Genomic DNA, 17,322 nt, shown 5'->3' with positions numbered 1-17,322 from the left:
TCTCTTCCCTAGGGAAGTAATACAGCAGATAGTTACAAAACAGGGCATTCAGTCACTCAGATTAGAATTTGATTCTCTGTATCGCCACCTACTTGAGAGAATTATTTAATTTCCTCACTTCTCCATTTGGAAAATAAAAACTCAGCCCCTCAAAGGAATGCTATAAAGCTTTACCCATAGCTAACTTGCAACCTAGTGGGTGGTTAAAATATATGGTAGCTGCAGCAAAGATAATATTACCATCCCAAAGCCTGGCTTAAAGACAGTTACTTTATGAGTATAAAGACTGGTAATACAGAATTACCTAGCATCTTTGTAACAGCAATACTGTTAGTATAATAAGTTAATCAAAAGGGCCTGCAGTTAACAAGAAGACAAAAATAACTCTAAAGAAAATGTCCAAACACAAGATTCCCTTCATTAAATAGAAAATTCAAATTTTTGTATAAAATGTTTATTCCATGGAATACTACTCAGCTATTAAAAAAAACAAAACGCAGTTCTTTGCAGACAAATGGGTTCAACTGGAAACCATTATGCTAAGGGAAATGAGCCAATCGCAAAAGGTTAGATACCACATGTTTGTCTTAATTTAAGATGACATGATGTCAATATGAAAAACAGTATATGTAAAATGTAATACTATAATGAAAACAGACATGAGACAGCTGAGTGGTAGTCTATGGCCATTTTAAGGTGTACAGAACCCGGTCATGTATAAACCAAAGTTGAAGTGTCGGCGAAGGAGTCACAGTATGTGGTAAAGAACTTGCATTTTTTTTTAACATGTTGGTTGCTCAATACTATGTCAATTAATTCCATCACGCTGTAAATTGTTGCTGATGTTATGTCCGGACTTTTAATTGATAGGGATGGTGCTCTGCCAGCTCTACCTTCAGACCAGAGATGGTCTCCCCAACAAGCCGTTGAATTTGGGCAATGAGATGCTGGACTCTATGCTTGGTATATGCTTCCAATGAAAGAATCTCAACTGATTTTGAACTGTGGTAATGCAGCAAGGTGGAGGAATGCACCATGTGGGGGGAGGGTTTGGGGAGGGGTGGGGGAATCCCAGTGCATGTGGGACTCTGTCACATAATGCAATGTAATTAATAATAATAATAATAAAAAAGAAAACAAATTGGCTTGTGGAAGTCATGTCTGGGATGCAGAAAGGTTCAACCAGAGCTTGTGAACATCCAACTTTAAATTTCTGTGACTTTAATTCAAGACATTTGTCCATGTGGTTAATTTAGAGTCATTATAGTCATTATGTAAATATTACTTAATCTTATTGTTTTCTGGGTTTCTGCTCAATATTTATTCTCAGATATCAACACAGATGTCGACTGCTTTCCAGTTACTTTCTACAAATTAAATTTAAAACTTCAAAAAAAATGTTTATTTCATTTATCATTGTCCTGCTTCATTTAATACATTCAACACCATAAGCAGCCACACTAACATCTTTGATATATTTTAATTTTCAGCATTTGGTTTGAAATTCTACCTATACAGTCATTACAGCAAAATCATAACTGGGATGAGTAACTTCCAAAAACAAAACACTAAAATTCTAAATGAATTCTAAAATTATAAATGAATGACGAGAGTCATCACAAACGCTCTGTATTTAAAAGAAATAAAAAAGGACAATTGGCAATGGAGTATTCTTTTTCCTGCTCAATACCTCCACAACATTCCCAACCTATTTAAGACACAGTGGTGCTCCCCATCTCTGAATGATAATTTACACCTCTTGACAGAATCTATGTAATCCTTCAAGATCTGAATCCAGCTGTACCATCTCTTTCAGTTCTCAAAGCCAGCCATTCACAATTTCTCACCATTTACCAAAACGTCCACCCCTTTCTTCCACCATATTTTTTCCAAATGGTCTCTACTCTTGAAGTTAATTCTCTTGCTTACTGACTACACTCTCCAAGATGTTAGATACAAAGTGATGAAAAAAAAAAAAAAACAGCTACACTCTCTACCCTTTGTTCTTTGGACTAGCAGACAAACCAACAAATATACAGGTACTCACTTGTTAAGAAAGTCAAATGGACATTAATAGGGAAATATAATAGGAAAACTAAGAAGGAAGCTAAGTGATTAGCATTACCAGCAAAGTGCAGTTCCAAGAAGCAAACTACACTTTGAAGCTTGAAAAATGAGCAGAACAGACCTCAAGAATAACTGCCTAGGGACAACACCATGATTCAACAGGCTAATCTTCCACCCTGTGATGTAGGCATCCCATATGGGTACTGGTTTCTGTCCTTGATGCTCCACTTCTGATCCAGCTCACTGCCTATGGCCTGAAAAAACAGTAGAGGATGGCTCAAGCCCTTGAGAGCCCACACTGACAAGGGAAACCCAGATGTTCCTGGCTCCTGGCTTCAGATCAACGTGGTTCTAGCTGTTGTGCCCATTTGGGGAGTGAACCAACAGATGGAAGACTTTTCATGTCTATCTCTCCTTCTCTCTGTAAATCTGTCTTTCAAATAAAAATTTTAAAAAAACTGAGTGGTGAGGTAGCTGGTAGACAGACAGAGGAGCAGCACCCCTGAACAGGCTCTGAAACAGGAAAGAGCTTAACATGGTCCAAAAAAAGAATAGAATACTAAGAAGCCCAGGACTAAAGCATATCAGATAAGGCCTTTGGGGTAGTAGAGCAAGATCATGAGCACCCTGAACCATAGAAACGAGCAGGGAGCTCCATGATCTGAGTCAGTTTTTAAATGATCATTCTGGGTTTCTCTGTTGTTACCCCAGGGAAAATGCAATGAAGAGTCCATAAAAAGGAGCACTCAAGAAGAGAGACTGCCTGCCACACCCCAGCCAGTCGCTGATGAGCTCAGTCTCCTCCAGCTCTCACTCAGGAGATTAATCCCATCAGGTCTGTCCCTGTGTGTGATGATTTAAAATCTTCCAAAACTTTCTTTTTCATTCTCCAAAGATTTATTTTAAATTCAGTTTACCTCAAGGAAAAATTCAAGCCACCTTTTTTATGCCCGCAAGTTCCTTTGAAGTAGGTCAATTTGACACTGGAGTGGATTTCAAGAGTTCTAATTCTCTTGAATGAGAGATCATCATAGTTAGCCAAAAAAAAAAAAAAGTGGTTACCTAGAAACACAGACTCCATAGTCTGTCAAATGTTAAAATCTAACCAGTATACAGCAGAGTTTCATGACCCTCATCATTCCATGACTTGGTTTCCTTATTTGTAAATTTACATTTCTAACTTAATGTAAATTGCTAAGAACAGTGTCTTATCATACAAAGGAAATATTAGTTATTAACAATAATAATTGGAAAATAATATGTCTTCAGTGTGCCTACTTAACAGCCATTTTGGACTTTGGAAAAAAAAAACTTAAGTTTCTATAAACCTTGGTGTTCTCACAGATAAAATAGATATGATAACAGTACTTTACTGTTAGAATTGAACAAGAAAGAAAATCTTATGCATGCCTTAACATTTAGTGATGAACATTTAATGATGTTACTTTATCATTACAGTTATTATTACTATAGGAAAGTCACAAATATCTACCTATATATGACCTTAGGAATATATTCTAGTAAATGCATTTTACTTCAGCCAAAGTCCTAGATTCAAAACCTAGCTCACAGGCCTGGCCTGATAACGTAGTGGTTAAAGTCCCTGCCTTGAACGTGCCAGGATCTTTTATATGCACCGGTTCTGATCCCAGCAGCCCTGTTTCCCATCCAGCTCCCTGCTTGTGGCCTGGGAAAGAAGTCGAGGATGGCTCAAAGCCTTGGGACACTGCACTGGTGTGGGAGACCCGGAGGAAGCTCCCGGCTCCTGGCTTTGGATTGGCTCAGCTCCAGCCGTTGTGGTCACTTAGGGAGTGAACCACCGGACGGAAGATCTTTCTCTATGTCTCTCCTTCTCTCTGAATATCCACCTTCCAATACAAATAAATAAATCTTTAAAAAAAAAAAAAAAAAACGTAGCCCATCTTGTACCAGTGATGTGACTGAGCCTTCCTGGGCCTTCCCGGGCCTTCACTCTCTCTTTCTCTCTCTCTCTCTCAGCCTCAATCTTCTCATCCATATTGAATGTATAATAGCATCTACCTGAAGCACTTACAAGTATTATGCAAAACAATGTAAAACTGTATAGCCCCAATACAGTGCATGTAAGCAGTGAGCAGATATAAGATACTATTATATACTATTCATACAGATCCTCAATCCCCTTTGTTCTTTGAATCTTCTTTATCTCCAGCCTCTCCAAATCTCCTCTCACCCACATAGCCTGGATTCTAAATGCTTGAAAAATAAACTTCCTTTTCACACATCTGTATTTGCTGAAACAGGTGGAGGGATAAAAAAGGTCTCTTTTATTCTATATAAATTCAGAGGAATACATAGTGACATTTCAACGGTTGCAATACAGACATCTACAATATATGGTCTGAATGTGATGTCTTTAAATAAGGCTTTAATATCACAAGTCAAAGATCCTTCTGCAGAAAACAAACTTAATTGGCCAACAAGTTAGAAGTCACCTATAGAAATCTTGGCTCAGCTCAAGCCATCAACCCAGCAGCTGAGGGTAAGCAGTATGGCAAAATCAAATCAATATCAAACCAGGTGAGGAACAAATAGTTAAGCAACATAACCCAGGATAGGAGAGGCAGGTTCTTTTAGTTTCAGCTAAAAGAATGAAGAAAAAATAAATACAGGAGCAGACATAAGGATGCCAAGGTTCAGGTACTTACTGTCTCTGCCTCTGGGAAATGGATTTTCTCCTAGAACTGTGTAGAAAGGAAGGACATGAAGGCTGCGGAGGTCAGCAATCAAAGAGTGAACAGCAGTAGGAGTAAAATCAGCCTCCAGGTCATGGCACAGGTGGGAGCAATGACATCCATAGATGCCATGAGTGCCAGGTCATTGGTTTTTATGCTAGGCATAAAAATGATTCATATTTTCTAGAGCAGAATTCCTAACAGAATAGCCTGTATCTTGGGACTCTAAAAGAGGGTGTTTGCTCTTGGTAATAGAGTAGTAGGCAGCTTCGGTTCTCTACGCCTGAGATTCTAGTCCTTGAGACCTATTAGCTAATAAGCCCTACAACTCCTCAATTGGGAAGGGGCATGGAGGCCAGAGGCGAAATGCAAGAATTAAAAAAAAAAAATAGGCTATCAGTACCTAACGGCATAGAAATGGAGAGGCAAGAGAAAACAAAAGGGAAGACTTTACAGACCCATTTCCTACTCCTTACCAACATGATCCTAAAAGAAGAAATGAAGTCAGCAATTTTCAAAGGTTTTTGTTACTTATTAAACTCCCAAACAATGCAATGAATCATCAAAAACTTTTTAAAAAGCTATCGCCTTACACCAGCCTTCTCTCTTCCCATTCCTAATCCTTAAATAATGGCTTTTTAAATATGAGACTAAGCCAATAATAAAGAAAAGGAACTCAGACACTGATTAATTAACTTTTGTGACCGAAGGCAGCACATCTTGACTACAAAAGCTGTTTCCTGAATCCCTGACCCTCAGGTAGCCAACCAAAAAAATGGGAAGCCACAGAATGAGAACAGATTTGATACACAGTCAGCAGGAATTAAATCCCTTGGTTTGAAAATTATCATAATCTGACTGCAGAAAAGCATGAGTTGTGTCACCAGAGAGAGGTTCACTGCAGGCCCTGCACCTTGCTGCCAGGCACAGTGGCACAGGGTTTTCACCACACAGTGTGACCCAGGACCTGGCACATAAGAAAATATGTGGTTTAATGAGAATCATGGAGGCAGACATCAAATGATTACTATGCCTAAAAGTATCTGGGGGAAATTGGGTTCAGGATTGGAATGCACAGGGCTTAAATTTCTAAACTGACTTAAGTCTAGTTAGGTTAGTCCATCTCTTTGGGGAAAATCACAGGTTTGACTCCTTGTTCTGCAGTTCCCTTTATTGAGTTGTGTGCCATACGGTAGGGTTCTCAGAGTGGGCATCAGCATTGCCCCAGGGCTGGTAGGGTTCTCAGAGTGGGCATCAGCATTACCCCAGGGCTATTAGAGATGCAAATTATCTGGCCTTATCCCAGCCAGAAGCAATCAGAAACTCTGGGAGTGGGCTCCAGCAATCTCAGTGTAATTTGCCAACTGGAGTCCTGACACAGTTCAGCTAGAGCAGTTAGAGCAGTATCTCTTAGCAAGACCCTGGATCTGAATTCCAGCACCACCACGTGACTTTGGGAGCATTTTCTGTGCTCTCTAAACTTTGGCCTCCTCTGCTACAGGGAGTGCTTGGCTCCATGCTCAGTAAGTAGCATCAATACCTACCATGTGAGGCTCCAGGACTGGTGCCAGCCATACCTGGAAGAACGACACTGACCTTGACCCTGGTTCTTATTGTCTACTGAAATAACTTAACAGTCTACCACAGGGGCTGCAAAAATCTTCCCTGTAAAAAGACAAATCTTAAATATCCCCATGTGGGCCTCTCAACTCCACCATTGTGGTATGAAAGTAAACACAGGAAATAGGAAATGAGGAAGCCTGGCTATGTTCCAATAAAACTTTATTTATGGACACCAATACTGAAATTATTTTTATGTGTCACGAAATGTCATTCTTCCTTTGATTTTTTTCAACCCCTATAAAATGCAAAAACCAGTCTAACTCACAGGTGATACAGAAACCAGCTAGCAAGCCAGCACGAACCCTGGGGCAGTAGTATGCCAACTCTGCCATTCTATCACACTGACATGAGTTAGGTTGTTAAGTTATATGAACCAAACTTTCCTCCTCAGTCCGATGAATGTGATACTCCCCATCCTAAAGGTTTGTTGTAAGATAATAAATACCTGTAAACATCCTGATAAGCTGTCTGATCCAGAGAATGTACACAGTAAATGACACCTACTGCTATTATTACAATGTCAAGGTCAGTTCGGAAGAAATTGCAACCACTTTACAAATTAGGAAACCTTGCCGAAGCAGGACAGAAAGACAACATGAAAGTACAGGCAAAATAGAGCTTCAGATTTATAAACTTGTTCTAAGCACTGGTGGATCTTCTACTCAATTTATATACACACCAGCAGCGGGAAATAAGCAAAATGTGCAAAGGAACCCTATCTGCTTTACTCTCTTAACTTAAAAGAAGATTTGTGGTTTATTCTGGACATCTAAATTGGCCCCAGATGTGCACTCCTCCTCCCCTGGACTAACCAAACAGCTGAAACAAAAGTGCAGAAAGTGTCTCTGACCTCAAAGCCTGCAGGGATTCACACTACCACACTGAGACCAAAGAGCCACTCACACATGCCACGAAGCAGCGTCCTCTGGGGAAGTCACAGCTGCACAACACCTGGGAAATCAGACTCAGGATATGGAGAGTCCCAGGACTCCATTTCCAGATGAGATTTCAAGGGTCCATCAAAGGCTCACACGGGTTCTCAGGTCAGGCACTCTTCACTCACTCATGACTTGCCTGCCTTTGGCTGCCAGAACTTAATCAACATGTGTGTCCCACATTCTGATCCCAACTTGGTGGACAGTCCTTTCCCCACCCTCCCTTGCACTACTCTCATTGCCCCCTGAGTTGGTAGTCTCTTTCAACGTGAGGACAGACCTGTTATCCAACACAACAACAACTAGCAGGATATATATACTGAACACTAAAATGTGGCTGAGCCAATTAAGTACCTGTTTTTTAATTTATTTCCATTTAATTAATGTACATTTAAAACTGATATATCACTTGGCAATTAGAAAATGTCTACAAATGTCTGAAGTGAGCTGCATCTACAAATCTACTTGTCTACTTCAAATAAATAAAATATAAATTAAAACCAAGTATTTCTGATCAAAATACAGCATCTTAATTAAGATGCTGTGATCGTTAAGTTTGAAGACTGCTTATGAAAAAAGGATATAGGTATTTCATTAATAATTTTGTATTGATCACATAATGAAATGATATTTTGGATGTACTGCATTAAACAAAATATTAAAATAAATTCTACATGCTTCTTTTTGCTGTAATACTGTAATTAGAAAATGAACTATTGGAAATAGGGATTACATTCACTGGTGGTTCTGCCAATTGCATCAAACAAACATATTTATTACTTGTATTCATCACAGAGCTGGAATGTATTCACAGTGAGTCCATCTCTGACCTCTGCATCCTGTGGTCTTCTTACTGACCCCATCTTTGATTATTCCTTGATACAGTGAACCCCTCATGCAAAGATTTTATTTCTCTTCACTTACAATCCAGCCCAGCGCTGGGCCAGGCATACCCCAACAATGACACCAGGAGTCACAGCCCTGCTATCCACAGGTGCATCTCTCACTTGTCCCAAGAATAGGAATCATTTCAGAACAGCCACCTGCTCGTTTCAGTTCTTAAGAACCTAAAATGAGGGTTGTGCAGTGGCTCAATAATTTACTCCGCCACCTCCAAGCACCAACATCCCATATAGGAACCTGTTCGCGTCCCAGCTGTTCTACTTCTGATCCAAGTCTCTGATTCTGACCTGGGAAAACATCAGCGGATGGTCCAAAGCCTTAGGACCCTGTACCCACATGGGAGACCTCGAAAAGGCTCCCAGCTCCTCACTCCTGGCTTCAGATTGCTTCAGCTCCAGCCTTTGTAGCCATTTAGGAAGTGAACAGCAGAAAGAAGATCGTTTTCTCTCTCTCTCTCTCTCTCTCTCTCTCTCTCTCTCTCTCTCTCTCTGTGTGTGTGTGTGTGTGTGTTCCCTCAAACAAAAAATGCATATGTGCCTGAAATAAGTTCCACAACCAGGCATCAGTCCCATACCATGACCCATCCAAAACCAAAGATGCACAAGTTTTTACCTCTAATTTCTTCCTCACAGAAAGATGCAAAGACAGTTTCCATAACTGATCAAACAAGTTTTCTATTTTGTGTCTGGTGCATACACAGTTAGCAAATTCAGCAAGAAACAAAACAGTCTTCGAACTAAAGAGAACGGCCTTCCAGAAAAGCGCTTGAAGTACATTGGTTTCACCTCTAACTAAATATTAAGACATAACTGAATAAACATGAACATATCCATGAGTAATTCATAAAGTTTGTGTAAATTGAAATTAAAAGAGAATTTTTTGGAAGCAGGCATTTGGCCAATTAAGATGCCACCTCTGATACTGAAGCACTTGTGTTCAATAACTACCTCTGCTCCCAACTCCAAATTCCTGCTGATGGAGGCCCCTGGAGGCAATGGTGATGGCTCCAAACACAGAATTCCTGCCCACCGTGTGCTAGATCTAAACTGAGTTCCCTGCTTTAGCCATGGCCTGCCCAGTCCAGCCATTGCAGGCATTTGGGGCAAGACATAGAGGCTGGTATATCTACGTATGTGTCAGCCTCGCTGCCTCTGAAATAAATTTCGAAAATATTTTTAAAAGATGCATTTATTTGCTCAAAAAAATCTGAAATGTATGCCTTATTTTTCATAATCTCATATTTCTCTGAACTTTTCGAAAACTCCTCATTTTTATATTTGCAATGCATCACACACACACACACACACACACACACACTTACTTTACACAAACACTAGAAGTTGCCAAGTACAGGATGTCTCTTTCTTCCTGGCCTCTGAGCAGTCTCTATAAGGGATCAACCTCTCCCCCACACCCCCTAGCACCAGATGTTGTGGGCTGCCACCGCCTCTGCATCACACAGGAAGTGAAAGGGAGCCTGAAGATATAGTGTGTGGCAAAGAGTCAGACAGCATTGCCTACCCTGAGGCTACAATTCATGCTGGTTCCTTGCACAGGCCAAGGTCCCAGACTTAACAATTTCAAATCTGTTTAAAATAAGAACCAGAGCCTACTTAGTTCTTGACTAGAAGACACGATAGTGAAATCACAGATAACGCCTTTACCTCATCCACCTCCCTGCACTGACAACCCTGTCTAGAGCTGCTGTAACAACAGGAATTAAGCATTTGGGGTTCACACCTTCCTTCTTCCTTTCCCTACTCCAGTGAATGTGCTAATTGGCAGTAAAATGCATAAAACATGTACAGCAGGATGACTAGAGACCAACAGTGTTTAGCTAACCCATCAACTGTATAACAACCTTTCAGAAACAAGGCGCTCACAACAGCTTTCAGGAGGCAGAACCTGGTAGCCCTCCAATTCAGAAAAACATCTTCCTCCACTCTTCCTAATAGCTGGCAATCTGAACTTGCCCTCCATCTAGCTCCCAGGCATAGTGTGTGTTAAATTCTCACTAAGACACTTTCATTCCTGGAGAGATTTCCTAACCTGAGAAGTCACATACAGACCACCTTGGTTCTCAGATGGAAGCCCCTTCTTTCCTCCACCTACCTCCATGACAGGCTTCCCCAATTCCAGCTGCTATCATTATTAATAATATTCAAAAGAGTTTTGCCCTTTCCACTTCCAATATGCACAGCACATTCCCTTTTGGTTTCAATGCTACACTATGGGTTGATCTCCATTGGGGAGCTTGAAATGTGTACAATTTGTGGATCTCTTTAAGAAAGTGAATAAAGAATTTTCTACAGAAATGCTTGGGCCTCTTCCTAAAGTTTTGGAGGTGCCCTGAAGCAAGGCCTCAGGCCAAGTCCAATCCAGTTCTGGCCCTCCCTCCAGCCTTGTCCTCACCTCCACCTCTAAAAGCAGGGGTCCACGGGGCAGTCCAGGAGCCACACGCAACACACTACCAGACACAAAAACTAACCTCTTCATGTCTCCCCAGTCTTGGTGGCCCCTCCAGTTTGTTTGTCACAAAAGAAACTCAGGAAGGAACAAATCAAAACAACTCACAGAAAAATTATGGTCTGCACCAGGCGGGTGGAGTCAGAGGATTGCCAGGGGGAGAATCACTGACACAAAACCAAACCCCCTTACTGCTTTGGCACTAAAAGCCGCACGACACAGCGCAGGGCTGCAGCCCAGCATGCCTCTACCACCCCACGGCCAACGGGCTCAGGACAAACTCCCCCAGCTTTTCTACATTTCAGTATCTTCTGTAATCAAAGCTTACTCAGCCCAGGCCCCAGCCTGAGCATTCTGGCTGTTTAATAAATGGTAACTACTGTGGTTGCCTTTATCAATCTGTTCAAAGAGCCCCGCTTCACACAAGTAGCTGGTCCACCAAAGTGCATTAACGTATGCAGCAAAAGCCTCAGCTCAGCCACCACAGATGGAAAATCAGGCCAGGCTACTCCTGGGCCCTCAGCATTCTCCAGGCAGCAGAGAGGAATGTCACAGCAGATTTATTAGACAAAGCACCGTGTCTCAGAGCTGCACGTGGGGTTAGCCGAGAGCGTCAGATTTATCATCTGTGTACCTGGAAAGTCTCTATGGCTTTCCTGTCTCACTGAAGTCATATTATTTCCAAAGTTTCACAGTTAGGGCACTACACAGTTGCCTGGTTGTGACTGCCTGGCTTTTTGTTTTGGTTGATTATTTCTATTCATCTGGGGAATCTATCTTTCTCATCTTCCTCTTTTCCAGTCCTGTTCTTTCTCCCCATCCCCACCAGATTTCAAATCGGGCTCCAGATTCTACAAGAGAAGTAATCACCGATATACAATAGAAATAATTTAAGAAGCAAACTGATGAATTCTTGCTATTCCTTCAACTGAAAATCCATATTATCTCCACAAAAAAAGTATCCACTTCCATATCTGCAACTGACATCTTAAAAAAATTAAATAATACCATTTATACACTCAACAAACACTTGAAGAGGATTTTCTAAGAGCTAGGCTAGTTCTTAAGGAAGTCAAGCAAGATAAGGCAATGCCTTTCCATCCCTTGCCCCATGGAGACAGACTTGAGAGACCACCCCATCGGATGCACTCAGCATGTACAATAACAAATAAGAGCTCCGAATCTTCAGGACTCATCCTATGTCAGGTCCTGCTACAGAGAAAGCAGCTCATTCATTCCTCTTGGGCACTGTTTCTGTTCCCATTTCACAGATAAGGAAAGAAGGTTGTAGAAGTCATGCCTGGGACAGACTGACGTGACCACACTGCTCAGTTTCTCAATCCCTCCACTATACCACAAAGACACAGAGCAGTGAAGGGGAATGAAACATTTAGAGACATGTGGACTATTTTTACACAGTGCATATGGACCATTGGAAAGAGCAAATAATAAGGCCAGATGAATGGGAAGGGGCCAATTTCTGAAGGAGTTTGACTGTCAAGCCAAACCAAGTGTTCGGACCTCCAAATGGTTTGATTGGGACTGCATATTAGTACAATGCCCTGGACATAAAGTGGAAAGAGGAAAAGCATGGGAGAGACCTAAAAGATAGGTGAATATGTAAAAGCACCGACCAAACACCAGGTCTGAACAGGACAGAGAGAGTAAAATTGCAGAGCAATGGGGAGACTCCAGGGATCTTCCTGAGACTGAACTGATGCAGTATGGTGAAGGAATAGGTCTGGGCAGGAAGGGGCCAAAGCGTAAAGGACAAGACCTCAAGTTGCTAAGTTCATATCATCATCCATTCAATTCCCCATCTTTCTAGATAAACACATGAAGACAAATGACTGGAGAGATGATAACAGTAGCTCAGTCACGCATCTATTACATTATCATCTCACTGCTTCCTAAGCTTCAGCAGCCTACAAAACCATAATCTTCCCCAAGGCAGAAATGACTCACAAATATCTTGTGTCCACATGTCCATTCTGTATCTACTTCCATATTAGGTGCAAAATGTAATGTAATATATCAGATAGTTGTTAACTATCAAAAGTATACAAGTCACTGTGCTGAAAACACGCTTAGCAAAAGTTGAAATCTTAAAAGGCAATAATGAACCCTTTTCACTAAATGAAAATGTAAAGCATTTGCATTAACGAAGATGAGTGCCCAATATAAATTTAAAAGTTTAACTTCACCAATAATCAAATAACTACAAATTAAATCAGATAATGATCTTGTCTACCAAGTTTCAATGACTTTAATATCCGTGAGATTTTTCCTGTGCTTTTTCTTTGATGGGGCAGCTCATAGAAGAAGATCCAGTGAGGACGCTGGGGCTGTCAGAGCCATCACAGTCTCTTGATGGAATCAGGCTGGCCTTTGATTTGATAGTTTATGAAGTTATAGAGCTAACCAAAGAGCTAGCTGCCTAACCAGGAACACAGCAAGAAATAAACCCACTAAGACTGGTAGGTGTTTTTGATTTTTGCATTCTGAGTATAATTAACTTACAAGTATTCTCACTAAACTCCCAGAGCAAACTCAATGAGGAATGCATACTCATCCCCATTTTTCACACAGGGGCAGCAAAATAAAGAAACTTATTTGCAGTTCTACAACTATCTAGTGGTATACTTAAAATCTATATATTTCTGACTTGAAATATCATCCTATATGGATTGAGTACATGTGACTATGAGATGATCTTCACTCGAAGAACCAGCCCCATGCATGCCCAGAGTGGGCCTTCACCACGCCTGGAGGAAAGAGCTTCCTCTCCCACCAAAAGACCAACATTAGCTGACATGGCTTCTTGTAGTGTGTCACAGTTTCCCATTTTTAAGGTCACTGTTACACAGACAATAATGATACTTTACAGCTCTGTATTTCAGTTTTCTCATACATCAAAACAGATAGGAAAATCTACTTCAAGATCTGTTGAGATTAAAGTATAAACCCACACATAATGCTGGCACTACATCAAAAGTTATCTTTCAAAATGCAAAGCCTATCACAGTAAATCCCACCCCAGTCTTCAAGTCCCAATTCCAATTCAATCAGCAGCAATCCTGTTTTGAATACCCAATGATAGGGTTCACTCTCTCTCCCTCTGTGTTTCTATTATGTCTTCCTCATACTTCTGCTACTTTTTTCTTCACATCACAACATAAACATTCACCTACTGTTCCATCTCCCATACTATATTGTAAACCACTTGAGAATGAGGCCAAAGGTTTTTATACACTGTGATGTGCGAGCAACCAGAGTAGGCCTGCCCAATACAGTACACCTCTGCATAATGATGACTTTCAGGTGCAGGCAACCCAGCAGACTACGTGCAAAAAGAGCTGGATCTCTTTCTCCCTTTCTCTCTCTCTCTCGCTCTCTTTCTCTCACTCTCTCGCTCTCTCACTCTCTCACGCTTTCCTTCTCCCTCCCTTAATCTCTCCCCTTCCTTCCCTCCTTCCTCCCTAAATGCAGTACTCCTATACCAAGAAGAAAACATTTTTTAACCAAAGTGGGGGAGCCAACACCAAACTAAATCAGTACAAACCTACAGAAAAATCCTTATTTCTCATTCATTTCTGCTATATAGTTTTCAGTCAGTTTCCCTCAATTTACTGCCCCAATTCTAAACTTGTTTTTTTTTTTCTTTATCATAAATCTCCATCCTTTATCAATGTTTGCTAAAGTAGTATATAAGCTCTCTGGTCTATCCCTTTAAGTCTTCCTCTTACACATACAAAATCCTCTGTGTAAACATAAAAACACTGGCATCAAATAAAACTTGTATTATTCTCTCCTGTTTATCTGCTGTTTGTTAGTTTAATCATGTGGCCAAAGCACCAACAGTAAGAGGGCAGAGAAAAATCCTTTCCCAACACACAACATCTGTCCAGGGTCAGCTTACGCAGAAAATATTTCATTAAAAATAAAGCTAGAATTGTTACTCTCATAACAATTCTGTAAAGCAGCTATCATACCTATATGCATACTACAATTTAGGAAAACCAAAGCTCCAAGTTGTAGTTACTATTTGAAACCTTAGGTAAAAGGCCAAGCTTGCACTGAACCCAGGTCTTTGGAGAGCAACCTCTAGTCTCCACTCTGCTATGTCCAGATCATCAGAGACAACGAACGAAAGCATCCCAGACCACCTGGATCATCACTACAGAAAGATGCCATCATGTTCAAAGGTGGAAAACAGTATGAGGACCACTTAGTAACTTGGCATCTGGAAAAGTACAGAGAAGAGCTTTAAAGTTGGTAAATCTGGATCTGAACTGAGACTCACTCTGCCCTTAAGCCTGTGTGCTCTTGGACAAGTCTGTTAAGCTCAGAAAACTCAGCCTGTTCATCTAAAAGTGGGGACTCACAGCAGTGATACTTAACTTTCAGAGTTTCATATAAGAGTGACATGAAACAACTTGAGGCTATAGTAAGAATTCAGTAAGCAGCAATTATTCGTTGGGGAAAAATATCATATATTAAATGCTTATGTCACAGTCTTTTCCTTACCCTGTCTTATTTCATCCCCACTCAACTTCATCCAATCCTATGATCAGAAAACTAGGGTTCAGGACACTTCACCAACTTGTTCAAGATCACACAGGTAGCAACGGGCAGAGCCACAGTTTAAACTAACGACTTCAAAGTGTAAAACCTTTGCTCTTTGCCACATACTTGACTGCTTCCCAGGTGGAGAACTGTCTGCCTAAGGCCACCGTAAGACACTTAAAGTGGCTGATGGATCCAACTCATCTAGAATTTAGAATGTGCACTAAAGATGTTTGGAATATGTGGAGCTTGAGAGTGGGACAACCCACGCGGGAAGAAGACACACAACAGTAAATGACATGCTCCTCAATTTCCCTTTGGGCAAACAACATGATAAACGGTAGATATGACTCATGACATATTTCAGTCTTTGTGCTAAGAGTCTAGCAGTTAGAAATTCTGTCTTGTAAGCTCAATGCATTTTCCTTCTCATGATTTTACTACCATTTGCTAAGTCCCAGAAAGCATTCTGAAACAAGCAGAGGAAGTTCAGAGAAGTCACAGGAAATGTCTGATCTCTATTACTTCAGAAAAGGGAAACAGATTACCCTAGATTAGCCTCTTATTTACATCATTAACACCAAGGCATGTTAGAAGACGATTCTGGCCAGTAGAACTCAGAACCTTCAGGTTACCATCCTGGATGACTGGCATCATCCCTCACAGAAACAAACACTGCTTTGAAAGGAAACAGCAAACTGTTGCAGGAATTCTCCTCTGGGGCACACATATCCCACAGCCTGGAACAAACAGGCCTTGGCACCTTCCAGTCCAGGAAGTCTTCACACTATGGCTATGAATGTTCCTGATGCATGCTGTCAGGTGAGACACTTAGAGTGTGCAGTGGGATGGAAACTTCTCCTCAAGTGATGGTCTCACACCAAGTTCTCCCACCTGAAGACACAGGCTGTGAACTCAGAAAGATGCCCAGGGTGGGAACCCAGCCTTGGAAAAAGAACTCAACGACAGTAACATACAAGTCAAGTGGGCTTTGACTGGGTATATCGTTCTGTCGGTTCAAATTGTGAGCATAAGAAGGGCTTGAGGTTCTTCACTGCAGAATTCTGCAAACTTTTCTGAAGTAGAGCAAATGACACCGGGAGCTAGCTAGCAGTTCTCACAGAAAACTCACTCCTGGAGGACTACCTGTGAAGCCCAGAAGTTTTTCTTCAAATGACCAAAGGCTCAACAGATACCTCTACTCCCTCTCCCCTACCCACAGCTGCACTCCTCAGCAGCCCGTGCCCAGAAGGCCTGGAGCTCAAGAGAGCCTCAGGACCCTCTGGAGCGCCCCCTCCTCTCCCTGCCAGCACCATTATTCCACACAGCCCTGCACTCCCCTGGAGCCCACTGCCTGCAGCTCCTTCGAGGCAGGCGCGAGCAAAGCAGGCATGGCGGGAAGGCAAGCTGTGCCCGCTGCATGTTTCAGAATCTCCCTCCATAAGCGTTTGCCAAAGGAACAAAAAGGAAATCACTGCCAGGAAAGGACAACTGAGATGAGGATGCGGTGGGACCGCGGCGGACTCCTCGCCGAGCGCCGCTCAGGGGGCCGGCCAACCACGCGCCCGAGCCACAGCTCCGAGTCGTTACCTTCAGGATGCAGGCCATGGCGCTCCGCCGGCCCTCCTGCCGCCGAGCAGCGGGCGCGCCTGGTCAGGGCCAGTCCCGGCAGCAGGCTGGAAGCTGGCACCGCGGCGCGGCCGCTCCAGCCCACATTCCCGCAGACCCAAAGACGGGGAGCGGGGCGCGAGCGGCGCGGCCAGGCCCCGCCCCCGGCGCGGCCACTGGCTGGCGGCCCGCGCGGCCCCGCCCCCGGGTCACGTGCCGGGAGGCCCGCGGAGCCGCCGGCCTGCTGCCCGCTCTCCTTTCTTCTGCAAGCGTGCCCCGGTTCAACGCCGGCGAGGTCCTCCGCGCAGCGGGCAGGGAACCCGGGTCTGCCGGGGAGAGAAAGCGGCCTTTTCTTCTGCTGCCGTCGGTCTCCCCACAGACATCAGAGAGCTCCTGGCAGACATTTCACACTTTTCAAAAAGTTAAATGGGCTTGGCATC

The 17,322-nt window shown here is 42.4% G+C and overlaps 1 protein-coding gene across 3 annotated transcripts in view; it reads right to left on the bottom strand.

The window, feature by feature from the left end:
- ST6GALNAC3 (ST6 N-acetylgalactosaminide alpha-2,6-sialyltransferase 3) overlaps nt 1-17,002 on the bottom strand; it is a 578,537-nt gene extending 561,535 nt beyond the window's left edge. For 2 of the 3 annotated variants that reach the window (XM_058660871.1, XM_058660874.1), the window contains exon 1: nt 16,865-16,999. In XM_058660871.1, coding sequence (XP_058516854.1) covers nt 16,865-16,882 — 18 coding nt within the window. In that variant the 5' untranslated portion in view covers nt 16,883-16,999. Of the gene's footprint in view, nt 1-16,864 lie in introns of all 3 variants that reach the window. The other variant, XM_004582112.4, reaches the window with a different exon arrangement.
- Between the last annotated feature and the right edge of the window lie 320 nt (nt 17,003-17,322).

The sequence above is a fragment of the Ochotona princeps genome, chromosome 2, assembly GCF_030435755.1.
Source record: "Ochotona princeps isolate mOchPri1 chromosome 2, mOchPri1.hap1, whole genome shotgun sequence".
Taxonomy (NCBI): domain Eukaryota; kingdom Metazoa; phylum Chordata; class Mammalia; order Lagomorpha; family Ochotonidae; genus Ochotona; species Ochotona princeps.
Note: the sequence above shows the minus strand (reverse complement) of the source record. Positions and strands in the feature narration are given on the sequence as shown.